Consider the following 17,230-nt stretch of genomic DNA (forward strand, 5'->3'; position numbering starts at 1 on the left):
CCATCAACAGATGAATGGATAAAGAAGATGTGGTACGTATACACATTGGAATATTACTCAGCTGTAAAACAGAATGAAATTATGCCATTTGCAGCAACATGGATGGACCTAGCGATAACCATACTAAACAAAGTAAGTCAGAAAGAGAAAGACAAATACCATACAATACCACTTATATGTGGGATCTAAAATATGACACAGGGAATTCCCTGCTGGTCCAGTGGTTAAGACTCTGCGCTTCCACTGCAGGGGGCATGGGTTCAATCCCTGGTCGGGGAACTAAGATCTGGCATGCCGTGTGGCACAGCCAAAAATTAAAAAAAAAAAAAAGGGTAAAAAGTGCCACACGAAGTAGGTCAAGCCCAAACCTGAAACGCTGGGAGAGAACCATCAGGCTTTCAGGCGGATTTCCCTCACACCTCTCCTCCAGGGCGTCGCTTTTCTCTGGGGCACCCCTGGTGAGTGGAGAAGGGAAAGGACGTCCCCGGTTCTTCACGGAGGAAACAGCAGCTTGGAGTGTGAGTGACTAAATGGAGGGTCCAGGACCCTCCTGATCGTCTGCGGGAGGAACGGAGTCAGCCTCGTGGCAGCGAGAGCTAGCAGACACGAGGGATCACCTCTCTCCGTGTAGCATGTGGGGAGCTGTCATTCTCACTCTGCAGACAAGGCAAAAGGCGGCGTGATGGAGCCAGATCACACAGCGACTAAGCGACAGAGCTGGGGTGCAAGCCAGCTCTGCTGGGCCCCGAAGCCTGGCCCACTGGACACAGCTACTGCCTGTCACAAACCCCGGCTTGCTTCTGCTAAGCGCTCAACCACCTGTGGCCGGATGTGCGCCTCGACAACCGGGGAGGTGACTGGGACGAGTGGGCATGTTCCGTAAGTGGGGAAACGAGGTCTCCGGAAAGGTAAGTGATTTGCCCTGCACTGTGCTTTGGGGATAAAGCCAGGAACTCTGCATCTCCTGGGCTCGGCCCACGAGACCTAACTACCTGCCAGCAAAAGTTTTGGGAAATCTGACCCCCATGGAGACGTCTGGAGGACAGGAACACTGGTGGCTCAGAGAGGAACCAGGAAATAAGGGCCAAGAGCCAGCTGACCTGCAACCATCCCGAGACCCACTGGTTGAGTGAGATGAGTGATGAGTGTTGGTCTCTTTCACTGTCTTTTTTTTTTGGCCTCACCGCGCGGCATGCGGGGTCTTAGTTCCCCGACCAGGGATCGAACCCGTGCCCCCTGCATTGGGAGCTCAGAGTCTTTTTTTTTTTTTTAGGATTGATTGACTGATTGATTGATTGCTATGTTGGGTCTTCGTTTCTGTGCTAGGGCTTTCCTTAGTTGCGGCGAGCGGGGGCCACTCTTCATCGCAGTGCGCGGGCCTCTCACTATCGTGGCCGCTCTTGTTGCGGAGCACAGGCTCCAGACGCGCAGGCTCAGTAGTTGTGACTCACGGGCCCAGTTGCTCCGCGGCACCTGGGATCTTCCCGGACCAGGGCTCGAACCTGTGTCCCCTGCATTAGCAGGCAGACTCTCAACCACTGCGCCACCAGGGAAGCCCGGGAGCGCAGAGTCTTAACCCCTGGACCACCAGGGAAGCCCCCTCTCACTGTCTTAATGGGTCGAGAGGGTGACAGAGGTGGAAAGGGAAGGTCAGGCCCAGCCTGGCCTCCTCGGTCCCCAACACCTCACACCCCTGTGCCGGGTGCCTGATGTGCAACCGGCTCACCGTGTTCCCCCGACAGCCCCGTGAGAGCTCGTCGTACCCTGAGCCTCTGTTTTAGATGAGGAAACAGAGGCTCCGAGAGGTGACATCAACCAATCCCCAAAGAATACGGTGAACAGGAGGAAGAGCCAGGCCTCGAACCCAGGTCCACGCATCCACACAGCAGGGCTCTTACCCCAGGATCCATGTGTAGAGGTCCTTCTCTGGGCCCACCTGCCCCTCCAGGACCCCACCCAGCTTGTACCGACCAGAAAAGAACTTCAGCCTGGGAGACGGGAGGCCTGGGTTTTAGTTCCAGCTCAGCTCAAACCAGCTACTGGGACAGGTCCCTTTACCTCCTCTATCAGGTCACAAGGATGTATCAACTGGGATCCTTCTAGGTCAATCCTTCTCAACAAGGGGTGATTCTCTGCCCAGGGGGCATTTGGCAATGTCTAGAGACATTCAAATTGTCAAGATGCGCGGGGGTCTTGGCATCAAGTGGGCGGGGCCAGGGATGCTGCTCAACAGCCCACAGTGCCTAGGACGCCCCATGGAGAGGGAGAGAAGTTGAAAAACCCTGGTCTAGGTTTCTGAGGCCTCACGTTCTAGCTGGGTCCTTCCGGGCAATCAAGCGAACGCTCCGGGCCTCAGCGTGCTCAGCTGTAAAATGGAAAAGATGCCACCTACCCAGCCCATCTTGGGATTACTGGATATAGCTGGAACCACACTGAGATACCGTTTTCCACCTCCTGGCTTGGCAGGAGGGTGCGGGAACAGGCCCTGCCATACGCTCCTGGTGGGAGCACGCCGAGTTAAGGCTGTCAGAAAGAATGAAGCCATTCTCTGCACAGACGAGAGAGACCAATTGGGGGAATAAAGCCAAGTAGAGCATTACATGCTTCAAAAAAGCAAGCTATGTAGGGTTTTACGTGAACAAAGAATCTTGGAAGGACACACAAGGAACTGGTAGCTGGGGCTACCTTGAGAGGAAACTGAAACAGAACGGCCGAGAGGCAGGGCTGATCCCTCACTGTACGCCCTTTTGTACTTTTCAGTCTTGTACCAGGAGTCTGTACTCCCACTCAAAACGTAAAACTAAACGAAAACCTTATAGGATGAAAAGACAGACTGCCCGGGCACCCTCCAAGAGGTGGTTCCAAAAGCCTGCTGTGGACTGGCTCCATCAGAAGCATCTAGATAACTCGGGGGATAAACCACCTCAAGGTGCCCAGGCCTCAGCCCTAAACTACCACACCTAAACCTCTCGGGGTAGGGCCCAGGGATCTGCATTTTTAACCCAATGTTCTGTTTGGAGGCACAGATGGGTCAGAGAACCAAACAGCAGTAATATGCTCTCACACCTATAGCTACTTCTCAACCTGGGGAGTCTGTATGGGGTGGGTTTAATGTCAAGGTTACACTATTTTTGAATTTCATTTCCTTGAGGGCAGGCATCTACGCGGTACTTCACAGGCTGAGGGTGCGTAATAAACATTAAATGGTGTGATGATTCACCAGGAGGCAATAAGCTTAGGACAAGACTAACCAGCACTTGGGCTGGGGCCAGAATACGGTCTCATGAAACTCAACTACCTTCAGGAACTTCCGATCCGTTTACCCAAGTGCGGAATGTGCAAAGCCCGGAGAGACGGCGGGGACCAAAGCAGGGGGAACATCCATCTCCCAGACCCATCACGGGAGGTAAAAGACACCACACACATGAAACGTGGGCCTGGCCCCTTGAGAAGAGGCTGCCAAACCCTCAGCACTGGAGAGAGCTCTCGAACGGACCCCAGGTTCTAGATCATGAGCTCCCAGAAGGCAAGAGGCGTGTCTGCTTCACCTAGGATTCCTCGTCCCTAGTGCGCCACATGGCATGCGTGCGGCCGGGGTCTATACAGGAGTGTTTGCCGGGTCGGTGGGTAGACGGAGGCACAGGAGAGGCACACCCAGACCATCTCGAGACCCCGAGTTCTCAAGCAGGACCAGATGCTACAAAACTACTCGGTCCTTCTCTCACACAAACCAGACCCTCTCCGACTCCCGCTTCCCCGCCCACAGACCAGGAGGGAAGTCCGTTTCTTCCCTAACAGCAGAGGTCCGAGCCCTGCGGTCAATTCGCCGGGTCTTCCGGCCCACCTGGAGCCCAGCCCTGCTGAGGCCAGGCTACTCCACCTCCCCGCAACTCCCCTCGTCTGCATCTCGCCCCAAAACACCCAGAGCAAGGCACCCCTCTGCCACCCTTCCTCAGCTTTCCACGGCTTCTGTACGAATTTAACTTCAACTTCTCTAAATTCCCTTTTTTCCCTGAATGTTTCCAGACACTGATTTGCCACTGAGAATGTCATCTCTGTGACTCTTAGCACTTCTTTCCCACCTAAGCAAGAGCTCTCACGTCTACTAACTACAGCCTTTTTCCGAGTCTGAAATCTGGCAGTAATGGGGGAAGGAAAGGGTGTTACTGAAAGGAAAAAAATTTTTCTCCTTAGAAAACAAAAGGTTTCTTAGGAGCTCTAACGATGCTGTTTCACATTCAGGCTAACCCTAGAGCAGTGGGTCCCACCAGGAGGGATCCTGCACCCCTCCACCCGACACTCGGCAATGTCTGCAGACGTGTTTGGTTGTCACAACTGGGTAAAGAAGGAGCTCCTGGCATCGCGTGGGTGGGGCCAGGGATGCTGCTCCAACCCCGACAGTGCCCAGGACCGCCCTCACGGAGAACGATGAGGCCCCAAACATCAGCGGTGCCCAGCGGGAGGAGCCCTGTCCCAGAGGCCTCTCCTTTCTCTGTGGGACAAGCTAAGACCACCTCTGGTCCCCAGCGCGCTCGAGTGCCCGCCTGACCTGGGCTCCGCAGACCCCCGCCAACCTCCCACCCCCAGCATGGACTCACCAGAGGAGCACTGTAGCTAGCATGGGGGTTGTTCTGGATCTCCCACAGGCCCTCATTGAAGCCTTTCCTCTTGTTGGGTTTCCCGTACTTATCTTTACACTTGTCGTAGGGAAACAGGTCCTTGGGTCCCAGGAAGGCTCTGGAGAAAAGAACCACGGGCCGAGCCCAGGTGAGCCAGGCCACCCCGGGAGGCAACAGCTGGAAAAACTCCACCCCCAGCGGGGGACACTTACGTTTCGTGGGTACCAAAGAAGAAGATGGGGTACTTGTTGGGCGGGGGCTTCACGGCACCGTCGGCGATGTCATCGATCTGCAGTGAGAGGCCAGTCAGGGGGTGGCTGGGGGGTGGGGGACAGCTTCACCCACTGACCCAGGAAGTGACCAGGAAAACAGCCAAGTTACTTGGGGGAAAGCACGCTGGGAGGAGGGGAGCCTTCAGAGGAAGGCTCATCACCTTCCAATTAGGCATCTGCCTTCTTCTGTGCAACGCGCCCCCCCCCCCAGTTGCATACCTGTCCGCTCCCCCCAGGGTGCTCTCTCTTCCCCCAAGGTAGGTGTTTCACCTGGGCAAAGCCAAATATGGTCCTCTGAGCAGCCAGGGGCTGGGGCCAAGCCCAGCTTCTGTGAACTCCCAGGACCCCCCAAAGGACCCCCTCCTGCAAAGAGGCAATCGGTGATCAGTCTCCCAGAGGCTGCAGCTGGCAGCTCCAAGGATGCAGAGGGTGGGGGGTGGGCTGCAGGAGACAGGCCCGGAGCATCCAGGAAGTCCCACCCTCTCCCTATAGGCCCATGGGCTGCAGCAGCTGTCAGTCATTTCCCCACAGGAGGCTAGCAGCCCCTTCCCTTCCAATCAGGTGCTTGGAAGCATTCTGGGCTTAGAGAGCCAGCTGGAGGGGGGCGCGGAGGAGAGGGAGAAGCTGGTACTCTGGGAGGAAGGGAAGTGCCCGTAAAGTTTTATCACTCTGGTGCTTCCAAGAAAGTAAGCCCGAGCAAATCAGGTTGAGTGGGTTCTCTGGTCCCCATTAATTCCTTCCCGTCCTCTTCAAAGCCTGGGAGCTGCTGGAACCTTCCCTGCCCCCCTCACCCAGCTTCCTTCCTCAGTTCCCTGGGCTACTTTTCAAAGTCCTTGGGCCCTGGGCCCCAAACACCCATCCCAAGCATCCCGCTCCTGCACAGACACATCCCCAAACTCCGTCACGCTGAGGACCAGCCTGCCATGCCTTCCAGGCCCGCTTCTGCTCTGACCTCACCCAGGACCCGCCTCTGAGCCTGAGGCACAGGCATCCCAGCGGCAGCACCCGTTATGGACCACTCTCAGGGCTGCCTGGTTAGCAGTCCCTGAGCCCACTCCTGGCATCCTGTGGCGGCCTCTCTGCAACCAAACGCCCAGCTCTGTGTGATGCCCTTCTGCTTACTTCCACCCAGAGGGAGGGAGGGTCTGGCAGGGAACGAGGCTGAAATCTCCAGGCACCCCACAGTACTGCCCAGGCAACTCCTGAGCTCCTTCTGTTCCAGCCGAACCTTCAGCTTCATGCTTCTACTGCCTCCCCCTCCAAATTCCTTCAGTCCTAACATGCATATTCCACCAACATCAGTCCTCGGGTGACTTAGACCTGGGGATGGCAACAACCTCCTGGCCCCTCCTCCACACTGGCCTGCCCCACAGACAGTGCCTGAAACTCCACTCTGCAGTTCTGAGACTCGCACTCAAGACTCGCTTCAGAACTGGACCCCTCGAACCATCTGGGTCCTCTGGATCCCAGCTTTCTCCAGAGGGGATCCCTAAAGTCCTCTGGGCCCAGCCCCCTCCCTCAGGGGCTCTCTCTTTCCAGCTTGAGTCCCCGTGGCTGGCCTCTGATTCAAGCATCCCTCCACCCACCCCAAGCCCTCCCTCCACCCTGTGCTCCCACCAGCCTCCTCCACCAGGGTCTGGCGGGGGAGTCCTCACAGGGCACCAGTCCCCAGGGTCCCCCAAACAAGTCTTATTCCAATCTCCGGTCTCTGATGCCCCACATTTTCAGATCCAGTCCCCTCAGCTCCAGCGACCTTGTGAACACAGCACCCAGCCCTATTTCCAGCCCTGGTCCTGCTGAGCATCTCTCAACCTTGACCCTCAACTCTTCTCCCTTACTGGAACCCTTATCCATAGGCCCCCTTCATACGTGGCTCAGGACCCCCAGCCCCTCAGAACTTGGCTTCTTTTTGCCCCCCATAAAGAGGTCCTTCAGCCCGGAGCACCTCCTTCCCATTAGTTTGAACCCTCTCCTCAAATCCCAGATTCCTCAGCTCCCCTCACACCCACCAAACTCCTTCAGATTTGAACCCTGGCTCCTCAGGCCCCAGGTCCCTCAACCCCATGTCCCTCGGCTCTGGGACCCCCAGAGCGGGTCCCCCAGGCTCGGGGCCCTCCGCACCTCCGGCGCGCGGGTCGCTCAGGCCCGGGACCCCCAGACCTCCTGGCCCAGGTTCCCGCACAATCCCCGCGCGAGGGTTCCTCAGGAAGGGGACCGCCAGACCCCCAGGCACGCGAGTCCCCCAGGCCCGGGTCCCCCCAGAACCCCGGCGCGCGGGTTCCTCAGGCCCGGAGTCCCCCAGACCCCGGGAGCGCGGGTCCCTCAGGCCCGGGGCCCCTACTGCCCCACCCCACCCCCAACCCCCCGTCGCCTGGCCCATCTCCCTCGCGGCCTCACCCGGGCCGGCCAGTGCGGGTAGCCCTTCATCTTGGCGAACACCAAGTCCCCGGGCTTGAAGGCGTGCGGCATGCTGGCGGCGGGAGGCCCAGGCCGCGGGAAGCGGCAGCGGCACGGGCAGCAGCAGCAGCGGCGGCGGCGGCGGCGGCAGCGGCGGCAAAGGGAGGCGAAGCCGGGGGCGGGAGCAGGGCGCCAAGGGGGCGGGGGCGACGGCCTGGGTAGCGGGTCGGAGCGTGGTTATTGGCCTGCCCGTCACCGGAAGTCCCGCCTTGCGGCCGTCACGGGCGGGCGACGCCGTCGCTCAGGACCACGTGCGGGGATAGAGGAGCAGGGGGACCAATGAGAAGAGGGGTTGGAGCAGAGCATGTTAACGGGATTGGATAACGGGTAGAGCCAAGGGGGCGTGACCCAGAAGCCTAATGGGAGGGGACGGAGGTTAAGGGAGGTGAAAGAGGAAAGGTAGGAGGAGGGAAACAGGCGCTCTGGGAGAGTAGAGGCAGGTAGCCAGGCTCCTTCGGGGCTGGGCTTAGGGTAGAGGGGCGGGCCATAGAACGCCACAGGAGGAGGGGCCTTAAGTAGGAAACATGCTATTGGATTACCACAGGAAAGAAGGCCCAATCACTGTAGGGGGCGCGTCATTAATAGCCTCCCGCTCCTGTGAGGAGGGGCATAATATAGAGCTGAAGGGCATTGGGTACCACGAGAGGAGCGGCTCAAGGTAGAGAACCGGCGTTAGCTATCACAGGAGGAAAGGCTTAAGCGGCTGTCCGCCATTGGATATCGCAATTGACGAGGTTCAACTCAAAATAGGGACGCGCCGTTGCCTGCTCGAGGGGGCGGGGCTTAGGGGTAGGGACGGGTCATGTGGGGGTCTGAGGATAAACAGCCAAAAAATTCACAAAACACTTATTTCTTCACTCACGACAAGTTTATTGAGCACCATATGCCAGAGCCACAAAATACCCAATATACATACTAATTCAGTCGAGAAAAATGTATTGAGCACTGCCTGGCCAAGTTATGTAATCTCTGCGCCTCAGTCTCCCAACCTGTAAAACGGGACTCATAATGGTACAGATCTTATAGGGGAGTAAGGATTAAATGACATCACCGCCCCTAAGGCTCTGGAAACTGTGCCTGGCAGCAGGAAATACTGGACGCACTTAGGTGCTGTTACTCCGGCTCCTGAAGTATCCAACGTCTAGCAAGGCAAAGAAATGTTAATTTCTTTGTAATTAAGACCCAGGGAAGGAACTCTGAATAAAATAGGATGCTTAAGAAAGAGCTGAATTGGGCTTCCCTGGTGGCGCAGTGGTTAAGCATCCGCCTGCCAATGCAGGGGACACGGGTTCGAGCCTTGGTCCGCGAAGATCCCACATGCAGCGGAGCAACTAAGCCTGGGCTCCACAACCACTGAGCCAGCGTGCCACAACTACTGAAGCCCATGTGCCTAGAGCCCATGCTCCGCAACAAGAGAAGGCACTGCAGTGAGAAGCCCATGCAGCGCAACGTAGAGTAGCAACGAAGACCCAACGCAGCCAAAAATAATAAATAAATAAAATAAATAAATTTATTTTTTTTTTAAAAAAAGAGCTGAATAAAACAACAAGGTCCACTTTATAGCACGGGGAAGTATATTCAACATCCTGTGATAAACCATAACGGAAAAGAACATAAAAAACAATGTATGTATATGTATAACTGAATCACTTTGTTGTACAGCAGAAATTAACACATTGTCAATCAACTATACTTCAATTTTTTAAAAAAAGGAAAAAGAAAAAAAAAAAGGCTGAGTAATGCCAGAGACTTCGTCTATCATGGGGGAACAGAAGTATTTTCTGGAGGAGATAGTAGTTTAACCAGAGAGCTCAAAGATGACTAGAAATAGGTCCAGGTAGGGAGGTGGGCACTGGGAGGGCATTTAGGGCAGAGCAGATAGCAAAAGGGTCCGTTAAGGACCTATCATATGCCTTGTGAATATCAGTGACACGCTTGGGTTTTATTTTAACTTCTTGGGGAAGAAAAACCTGGAGGGATTTGATCACAGGGTACAGAGATAATACTTTAATCTCAAGAAACATCCTTATGCATGTGAAATACATCTCAAAAAGGCAGGTTTTTCTGTTTTTTGGGTTTTTTTACAAAGTTAAACAAAGACTTACCATATGAACCAGCAATTCCAACTCTATGTATCTACCCAAGAGAAATGAAAACAAACATCCACACCAAAACTTATACAGCTAATAGTCATAACAGCATTATTCACAAAAAGCAAAAAGGGGAAATAACCCAAATGTCCATCTACGGATAAATGGATAAACCAAATGTGGTATATCCTGATGATGAATTTTACCGCTGACTCTTCAGCAAGAGAAAGAAACGAAGGACCGATACACACTACAACAGGGATTAACTTCCAAAACATACTCGGTGATAAAAGCCAGACATAAGATCACATACTCTATGATTCCAACATCATATGACATTTGATAGAATGTCCAAAAAAGGCAAAATTTTCAAGACAGAAAGTAGATCAGTATTTGCTTTGAGCTGAAGGTAGGAATCTAGAGTGACTGCAAAGGAGTATGAGGTTTCTATAAGGTGATGGAAAATCACCTTATGTTCTAAAACTAGATTGTGGTGATGGTCCTAGAGCTCTGTAAATATACAATAAAATTCATTGAATTGTACACTTAAAAAAGGTGAATTTTAGGGTATGTAAATGACATATCAATAAAGCTATTTTTAAAAAGATTCCTGGGGCTTCCCTGGTGGCACAGTGGTTAAGAATCCGCCTGCCAATGAAGGGGACAGGGGTTCGAGCCCTGGTCCGGGAAGATCCCACATGCTGCGGAGCAACTAAGGCCGTGCGCCACAGCTACTGAGCCTGTGCTCTAGAGCCCGCGAGCCACAACTACTGAGCCCGCGTGCCACAACTACCAAAGTCCACGCTCCTAGAGCCCGTGTTCCGCAACGAGAGAAGCCACCGCAATGAGAAGCCCGCGCACTGCAACGAAGAGTAGCCCTCACTCGCGGCAACTAGAGAAAGCCCGCACGCAGCAACAAAGACCCAATGCAGCCAAAAATAAAATAAATACAATAAATAAATTTATTTAAAAAAAATAAATTAAATAAAAATAAAAAAGATTCCTTAGGCTGCTGTGTGAAGAAAGGCTGTAGGTAACATTGCCAGATAAAATTCAGAATTACCAGTTAAATCTGAATTGTAGATATGCAACAAATACTTTTTTAGGGTAAGTATGTTCCATGCAATATTTGTGACATACCTATACTAAACAAGTACTTATTACACATTCTACAACATGGATGAACCCTGAGGCCATTATGCTCAGTGAAATAGACTAGTCACAAAAGGACAAATACTGTATGAGTCCACTTATAAGAGGTCCCCAGAGGAGTTAAATTCATAGAGACAGGAAGTAGAATGGTGGGACCAGGGGCTGGGGGAGGGGATGGAGAGTCAGTGTTTCATGGGGACAGAGTTTCAGTTTGGGAAGATGAGAAAGTTCTGGAGATGGATGGTGGGGATGGTTGCACAACAGTGTGAATGTACTTAATGCCACTGAACTGCACACTTAAAAATGATTAAAATGGTTAATGTGTTATATATATTTTATCACAATAAAAATAATTAATAATGCATATATCATGAAATAACACATAACAATATCTGACACATAGTTCTTTTTCAAATGGTTAAGATTGTAATTTTTTTTTTTTTTGCCGAGCCACTGGGCATGCAGGATCTTAGTTTCCTGACCAGGGATTGAACCCGGGCCCCAGCAGTGAAAACGCCAAGTCCTAGCCACTGGACTGCCATGGAATTCCCTGTAAATTTAAATTATATATATAAAACAATAAAGTATTTGTATCTGAAATTCAGATCTAACTGGGCATTCCGTATTTTTATTTGCTAAATCTGGGCACCCTCACATAGAGGTAGAAATTGCACAATAAATGAGGAACTTGGTGCAGAGGGGTCTGGCCTAGGCCCGGGTACAGATGGGGATATTGAGGCCCAGAGAGGGGCGTGCCTTGCCTGAGGTCATACATCCAGTCCTTCCGAGGGCAAGAATGCCACTTCTCTGGGTCCCCACCTCCAGGGCCCTCCTGATTCAGTGCAAACTTCTCCTCCAGACCTTGAGCCAGTGCAGAAAACCAGAGACTGAGCTATGTCGAGCAGCTGAAAAAAGATCAGGCTCTGATGGAAGCCAGGGGGCAGAGTTCCCCAAGAGGGTTAGAAGGGCTCCCCCAAAGTGGCAGGCTGAGCGGGGAGAGGAGCCATGCCTTCCCGCCAAATCAGAGGCCACTGAAGCCAACGGCTGGGCCATTAGTCATCACCTGGGGAGGTGACTTTGCTTCCTGTTCCCTGAGAGATGGTGCCTGGCACCTGGCCGGAGGAGGCAAGGTGGGGAAGGTGCTGCCCTGCCCCAAGAACTGCATGGAACGTCTCCTTCTAAACAGCAGGTGACCTGAGCACCTACTGTGTGCTGCAGGCTTGAGCTCCAGTTTACAGCCTGGGCCATCAGCTTCCAATCCTATCATTTTTTAAAAAAATATTTATTTATTTAGGCTGTGCCACGTCTTAGTTGTGACATGCGGGATCTAGTTCCCCGACCAGGGATCGAACCTGGGCCCCCTGCATTGGGAGTGCAGAGTCTTAACCACTGGACCACCAGGGACGTCCCTCAATCCTCTGATTAACAAATATTTACTGCCCACTTACCCAAGTAGAATAATAACTAAGATTTATTGAGCAGCTACTATGTTCCAAGTCACATATAGTAAGCATTTAACATGGTTAATTTCATTCCCCTGTCAGTTGTTATTTTTCACCCCTGCTTTCCATATAAGGAAACTGAGGCAGAGGGATAGCACCGGGGGATTGGAATCTGGGAGTGTTGGACATTTGCCCCAGAGCTTCTCCTTACCTGAGCTGTGAGGGTAACAGTCATTCATTCATTCCTGCCTCATTCATTCTCCCCAGGAGGGTGTTGTCAGAAATGCAGAATCGCAGCCCCCTCAAGACCAGAGGCAACAAAATCTGCCTTTAAATAAGCTCCCAGGACTTGCCTGGTGGTCCACTGGGTAAGACTCCGTGCTCCCAAGGCAGGGGGCCTGGATTCGATCCCGCAACTAAGAAGTCCGCATGTCCCAACTAAGAAGCCCGTATGCTCCGACTAAAGATCCCGCGTGCCGCAACAAAGATTCCACGTGCTGCAACTAAGACCCAGCGCAGCCAAAATAAGTTAATAAATAAATAAATATTTTTAAAAATTCATAAACAAGCTCCCCATGGGATTTGAGTTTGCATTATGGTTCAAGAAGCACCCACTGAAGTGTGATTGGGGTCCGATGGTCCTGGGTTTGAATCATCCCTCTGCAAGCTGCAGGGATATGAACAAGTCCATCCAGAACTTTGCAACCTCCCCTACAAATTGGTGAGAAATATCAGTACTTGTTTCCTAGGGTTATTTAGTCTAGCGGTTGTATTCATTTCCTATTGCTTTTGTAACAGATTACTACAAACTTAGTGGCTTAAAACAAGGCAAATCGGGCTTCCCTGGTGGTGCAGTGGTTGGGAGTCTGCCTGCTAATGCAGGGGACACGGGTTCGAGCCCTGGTCTGGGAAGATCCCACATGCCGTGGAGCAACTAAGCCTGTGAGCCACAACTACTGAGCCTGCGCATCTGGAGCCTGTGCTCCGCAACGAGAGAGGCCGCGACAGTGAGAGGCCCGCGCACCGCGATGAGGAGTGGCCCCCGCTCGCCGCAACTGGAGAAAGCCCTCGCACAGAAGCGAAGACCCAACACAGCTAAAAAAATAAATAAATAAAATAAATAAATTTATAAAAACAAACAAACAAACAAAACAATGCAAATCTATTTTGACCATTCTGGAGGTCAGAAGACCCAAATGGGTCTCACTGGGCTAAAATCCAAATATAGGCAGAATTGCACTCCTGGAGGCTTGAGGGGAGAATCAGTTTCCTTGCCTTTTCCAGTTCCTAGAAGCCGCCTGCGTTCCTTGGCTTGTGGCTTCTTCCTCCATCTTCAAAGCTGCAATAGCAAATCGGGTCCTTCTCGTACTGTTGTGGTCATCACATCTTCTCTAACCCCCCTGCCTCCTTCTTATAAGGACCCTGTGATTACGTGGGGCCCAGCCAAAGAATCCAGGATCATGTCCGCATCTCAAGGTCCTTGATTTAGTGACATATGAAGCATCTCTTTTGCCACAAATGTCACTATATTCACAGGTTCTCAGGATTAAGGCATGGTCATTTTTAGGGAGCACTATTCTGCTGACCACAGGGATTAAAAGTATGGACCCTATAGGGACTTCCCTGGCGGTCCAGATGTTGAGACTTCTCCTTCCAATGCAGGGGGTGCAGGTTCGATCCCTGGTCAAGACATAAAACAGAAGCAATATTATAACAAATTCAATACAGACTTTAAAAATGGTCCACATCAAAAAAAAAAAAATCTTAAAAAAAATATGGACCCTATAGAGTTGAAGTCCTATTTCTCTAGGACAACTAAACAGCCACATGAATACATAAAAACAACCTTGACCCCTACCTTATATCATACACACACACAGAAAGAAATCTTAAAGTTAATCACATACCTAAATGTAAAAATTAAACTGCAAAGCTTTTTAAAATTATTATTTAAAAAAAATTTTTGGCCGAGCCACACGGCTAGTGGAATTTTAGTTCCCTGACCAGGGATCGAACCCCGGCCCTTGGCAGTGAGAGTGCGGAGTCCTAACCACTGGACCGCCAGGGAATTCCACTACAAAGCTTTTTGAAGAAAACATAAGAGAAGCTTTTTCTGCAACTGCGGGATATCTTGGAACACAAAAATCAAAAGCCATGTAAAAGCTGGGTGACCTTGAGCAAGCAATTTGATTTCTCCAGAACTTAGTTTACTCATCTGTAAAATGGGAGTCCTAACACTGTTTGATTTATAAACAGAGCTGCTGTGAAGATTGTGAAGGTGACACACAGAATATGGGCACGTAAAGAGCACTCAGCAAATATTACCAATGATTTTTATAAGAGGGAGGTGCTTTGGGAGCTCAGAGTAGACTACACCCAGCATGAGGAAGGTAGTCAGGGAGGGCTGCCTGGAGGAAGAGGACTACTTTAGACAGATTGGGGACAGGTCTCTTCCAGCAGAGGTGACTGCCTGGACAAAGGTCTGGAGGTAATAAGCGATGAATAGTGCCAGGTAGCTAAGGCAGAGAGGGCAAAGTGGGTGGTGACAAGAGATGAGGTTTTTTAGACCCTCAGGAGCCTCCTGACGTTGAATGCCAGACAGAGTAGTCTGATAGCACTTTACTCTCAGGGAAAGGGGTGGCGGGTCTCTGCCATTGTCTGGCTGTGTGATTTTGGATTAGTCTGTTATCTTCATTTGAGAATATGAGGGATATGATCCTTTATTTCACAGTACTAAACCTTAATTTTCAATATTTCAAACATTTAGAATAGATGAAAAGGGTAGCACAATGAACACAGTACGTTCTTCTATTAGTTAGCTATTGCTGCCTAACAAATTACCTCAGAATTTAGTTGCTTGAAACAACAAACCTTTGAGACTTCCCTGGCAGTCCAGTGGTTAAGACTCTGCGCTTCCAACACAGGGGGCGCGGGTTCGATCCCTGGTTGGGGAACTAAGATCCCACATGCCACGCTGTGCAGCCAAAACAAACAAACAAACAAACAAACAAACAAACATTTATTATGTCATGCAGATTCAGAGGGTCAGGGATCTGGGGGGGTTCTGGCTCAGGGTCTTTTATGAGACTGCAGTCAAGATATCAGCCAAGGCTACATCATCTGAAAGCTCAGCTGGGGCTGGAGGAGCCACTTCCGTGTCAGCTCCCTCCCATGGCTATGGGCTGCAGGCCTCAGCTCCTCATTGCATGGACCTCTTCACATCACTGCTTGGGCATCCTCACCACATGGCAGCTGGCTTCCCCCAGACTGAGTCATTCAAAAGCAAGAGCAAGGGGGCTTCCCTGGTGGCACAGTGGTTTAGAATCCGCCTGCCAATGCAAGAGACACGGGTTCGAGCCCTGGCCCGGGCAGATCCTACATGCCGCGGAGCAACTAAAGCCCGTGTGCCACAACTACTGAAGCCCACACGCCGTGCTCCGCAATAAGAGAAGCCACTGCAATGAGAAGCCCGCGCACCGCAACGAAGACCCAACGCAGCCAAAAATAAAAATAAATAAAATAAATTAAAAAAAAAAAAAAAGCAAGAGCAAGGAGGAAGATGCAGTGTCTTTTACGATCCAGTCTAGAAGTTGCACGCTATCACTTCCGCCCAATTCCATTTGTGGAAAGCGAGTCACCTGGGAACGCATGACCTTTGACCCGCCGGTGGCGCGTCCGTTAGCCGGGCCCCCGCGGTTGCCTCGACTGAGGCCGGCGCGGTGGAGTTGCAGAAGCTGCGGGTGCGGAGGAGCTGTGGAGCCGACCCCGCGAGCCGGGAGCATGAGGACCTGGTGTCTGTGTCAGATTTGTACCTGCGGCTGAATATTTGGAAAAATATCCTATGTATGGCAATGTTCTTCCACCTCAGAGTCTGAAGCCCAAGCAAGAATTTCGAGCACATCGTGGTAAAATGGAAGGAATAACAACATTTAAGTCGGATTATCGTCCTTATGAAATAGTCAAACAGCCTCGCCATGCACCAGAAGAATATAAACCAAAGCAGGGGGAGATTGATCTTGGTATTGCCTACAAACGGGATCTTAATTCTTATAAAGTGCAGCGTGTGGCAATAGCTCGGCCTTTGGAGAGACAAGTTAAAAAAGGGAAGTTGGATACTGTCCCAACCTATAAAGGTAACTTGCCATTTCAAAAATTAAAGAGCCAAAAAACAAAAACTTACTTCCAGCTTTGAGATCTAATATCAAATCATGATTTTGGTGCATTGCCAAACTTAAGTCTCCGTGGCTTAGGAAAAAACTTTTTTCTCTGTTGTCCAAATAGTATTGTATAGTGAGAAAAAAAAAGACTATTTGCTTGATGGAGAGTTAAGAGACCTGGATTCCTGTCCAAATTCAGCCACTTAATTAGTTTTCTCTATCTCAAACCATGAAAACAAAGGATACCACTGAACAAGCATTATGTCGTATTTGTCACATTATGCTACATTTAGTCGGCACTGTTCCTTTCCTTCCATCCCAGAATGAGTTGAAACTTTACTGAGCATACTGGAGCCTTTGAGAAAGTCAAATAAAGAGCAACCCTCTTCGCCATTCACATAAAAAAAAAAAAAAAAAAAAGTGAGTCACCAAGTCCAGCCCACATTCAAGGGGAGGGGAATTAGGCTCCACCTTTGGAAAGCAGGAGCATCAGAGACTTTATGGACATATTTTAAAACCACCACAACCTTACACCTATATTCAACAATTGTTAACATTTTTCCATATGTGCTTTATATATGTGTGTGAATATATACGTATTTGTTTTTAAACATCTGAAAGTTTCATACATCCATCATGACCCTTCACCCCTAAATACTTCAGCATTTCCTAAGAATAGGGACGTTTTATTACATAAGTGTGATACTTCTATCACAGCAAAGAAAATTCATATTTATGCCAAAATATTATTTAATATTCAGTCCACTTCTAATTTTCTTCATTGTTCTAAGAAGTTTTTGCAGCTTTTTTTTTAACAGGGATCAAATCAAGGTTCTTGCACTACAAGTAAAGATTATATCCCTCTAATCCCTTTTAATTAGAATCTTGTTTATTTTTCACAACGTTGATGTTCTGGAGCAACCAGGTCAGTCGGCTTGGAGAATGTCTCACAGTCTGGATTTGTCTATCTCCTCATGAGGCTGTTTTTGTTTTTGTTTTTGTTTTTTAGCGGGGGACGGGGCATGCCGCTCGGCTTGTGGG

At 50.6% G+C, this 17,230-nt stretch overlaps 1 protein-coding gene across 4 annotated transcripts in view; it reads right to left on the reverse strand.

The window, feature by feature from the left end:
• HDGFL2 (HDGF like 2) overlaps positions 1-7,465 on the reverse strand; it is an 18,376-nt gene extending 10,911 nt beyond the window's left edge. For 2 of the 4 annotated variants that reach the window (XM_082379235.1, XM_082379234.1), the window contains exons 1-3: positions 7,289-7,458; positions 4,832-4,908; positions 4,599-4,737 (exon numbers count right to left, since the gene is read on the reverse strand). In XM_082379235.1, coding sequence (XP_082235361.1) covers positions 4,599-4,737; positions 4,832-4,908; positions 7,289-7,360 — 288 coding nt within the window. In that variant the 5' untranslated portion in view covers positions 7,361-7,458. Of the gene's footprint in view, positions 1-4,598; positions 4,738-4,831; positions 4,909-7,288 lie in introns of all 4 variants that reach the window. The other 2 variants (XM_082379236.1, XM_082379237.1) reach the window with 2 other exon arrangements.
• Between the last annotated feature and the right edge of the window lie 9,765 nt (positions 7,466-17,230).

The sequence above is a fragment of the Balaenoptera borealis genome (assembly GCF_965194805.1).
Source record: "Balaenoptera borealis genome assembly, chromosome: 2".
Lineage (NCBI taxonomy): Eukaryota > Metazoa > Chordata > Mammalia > Artiodactyla > Balaenopteridae > Balaenoptera > Balaenoptera borealis.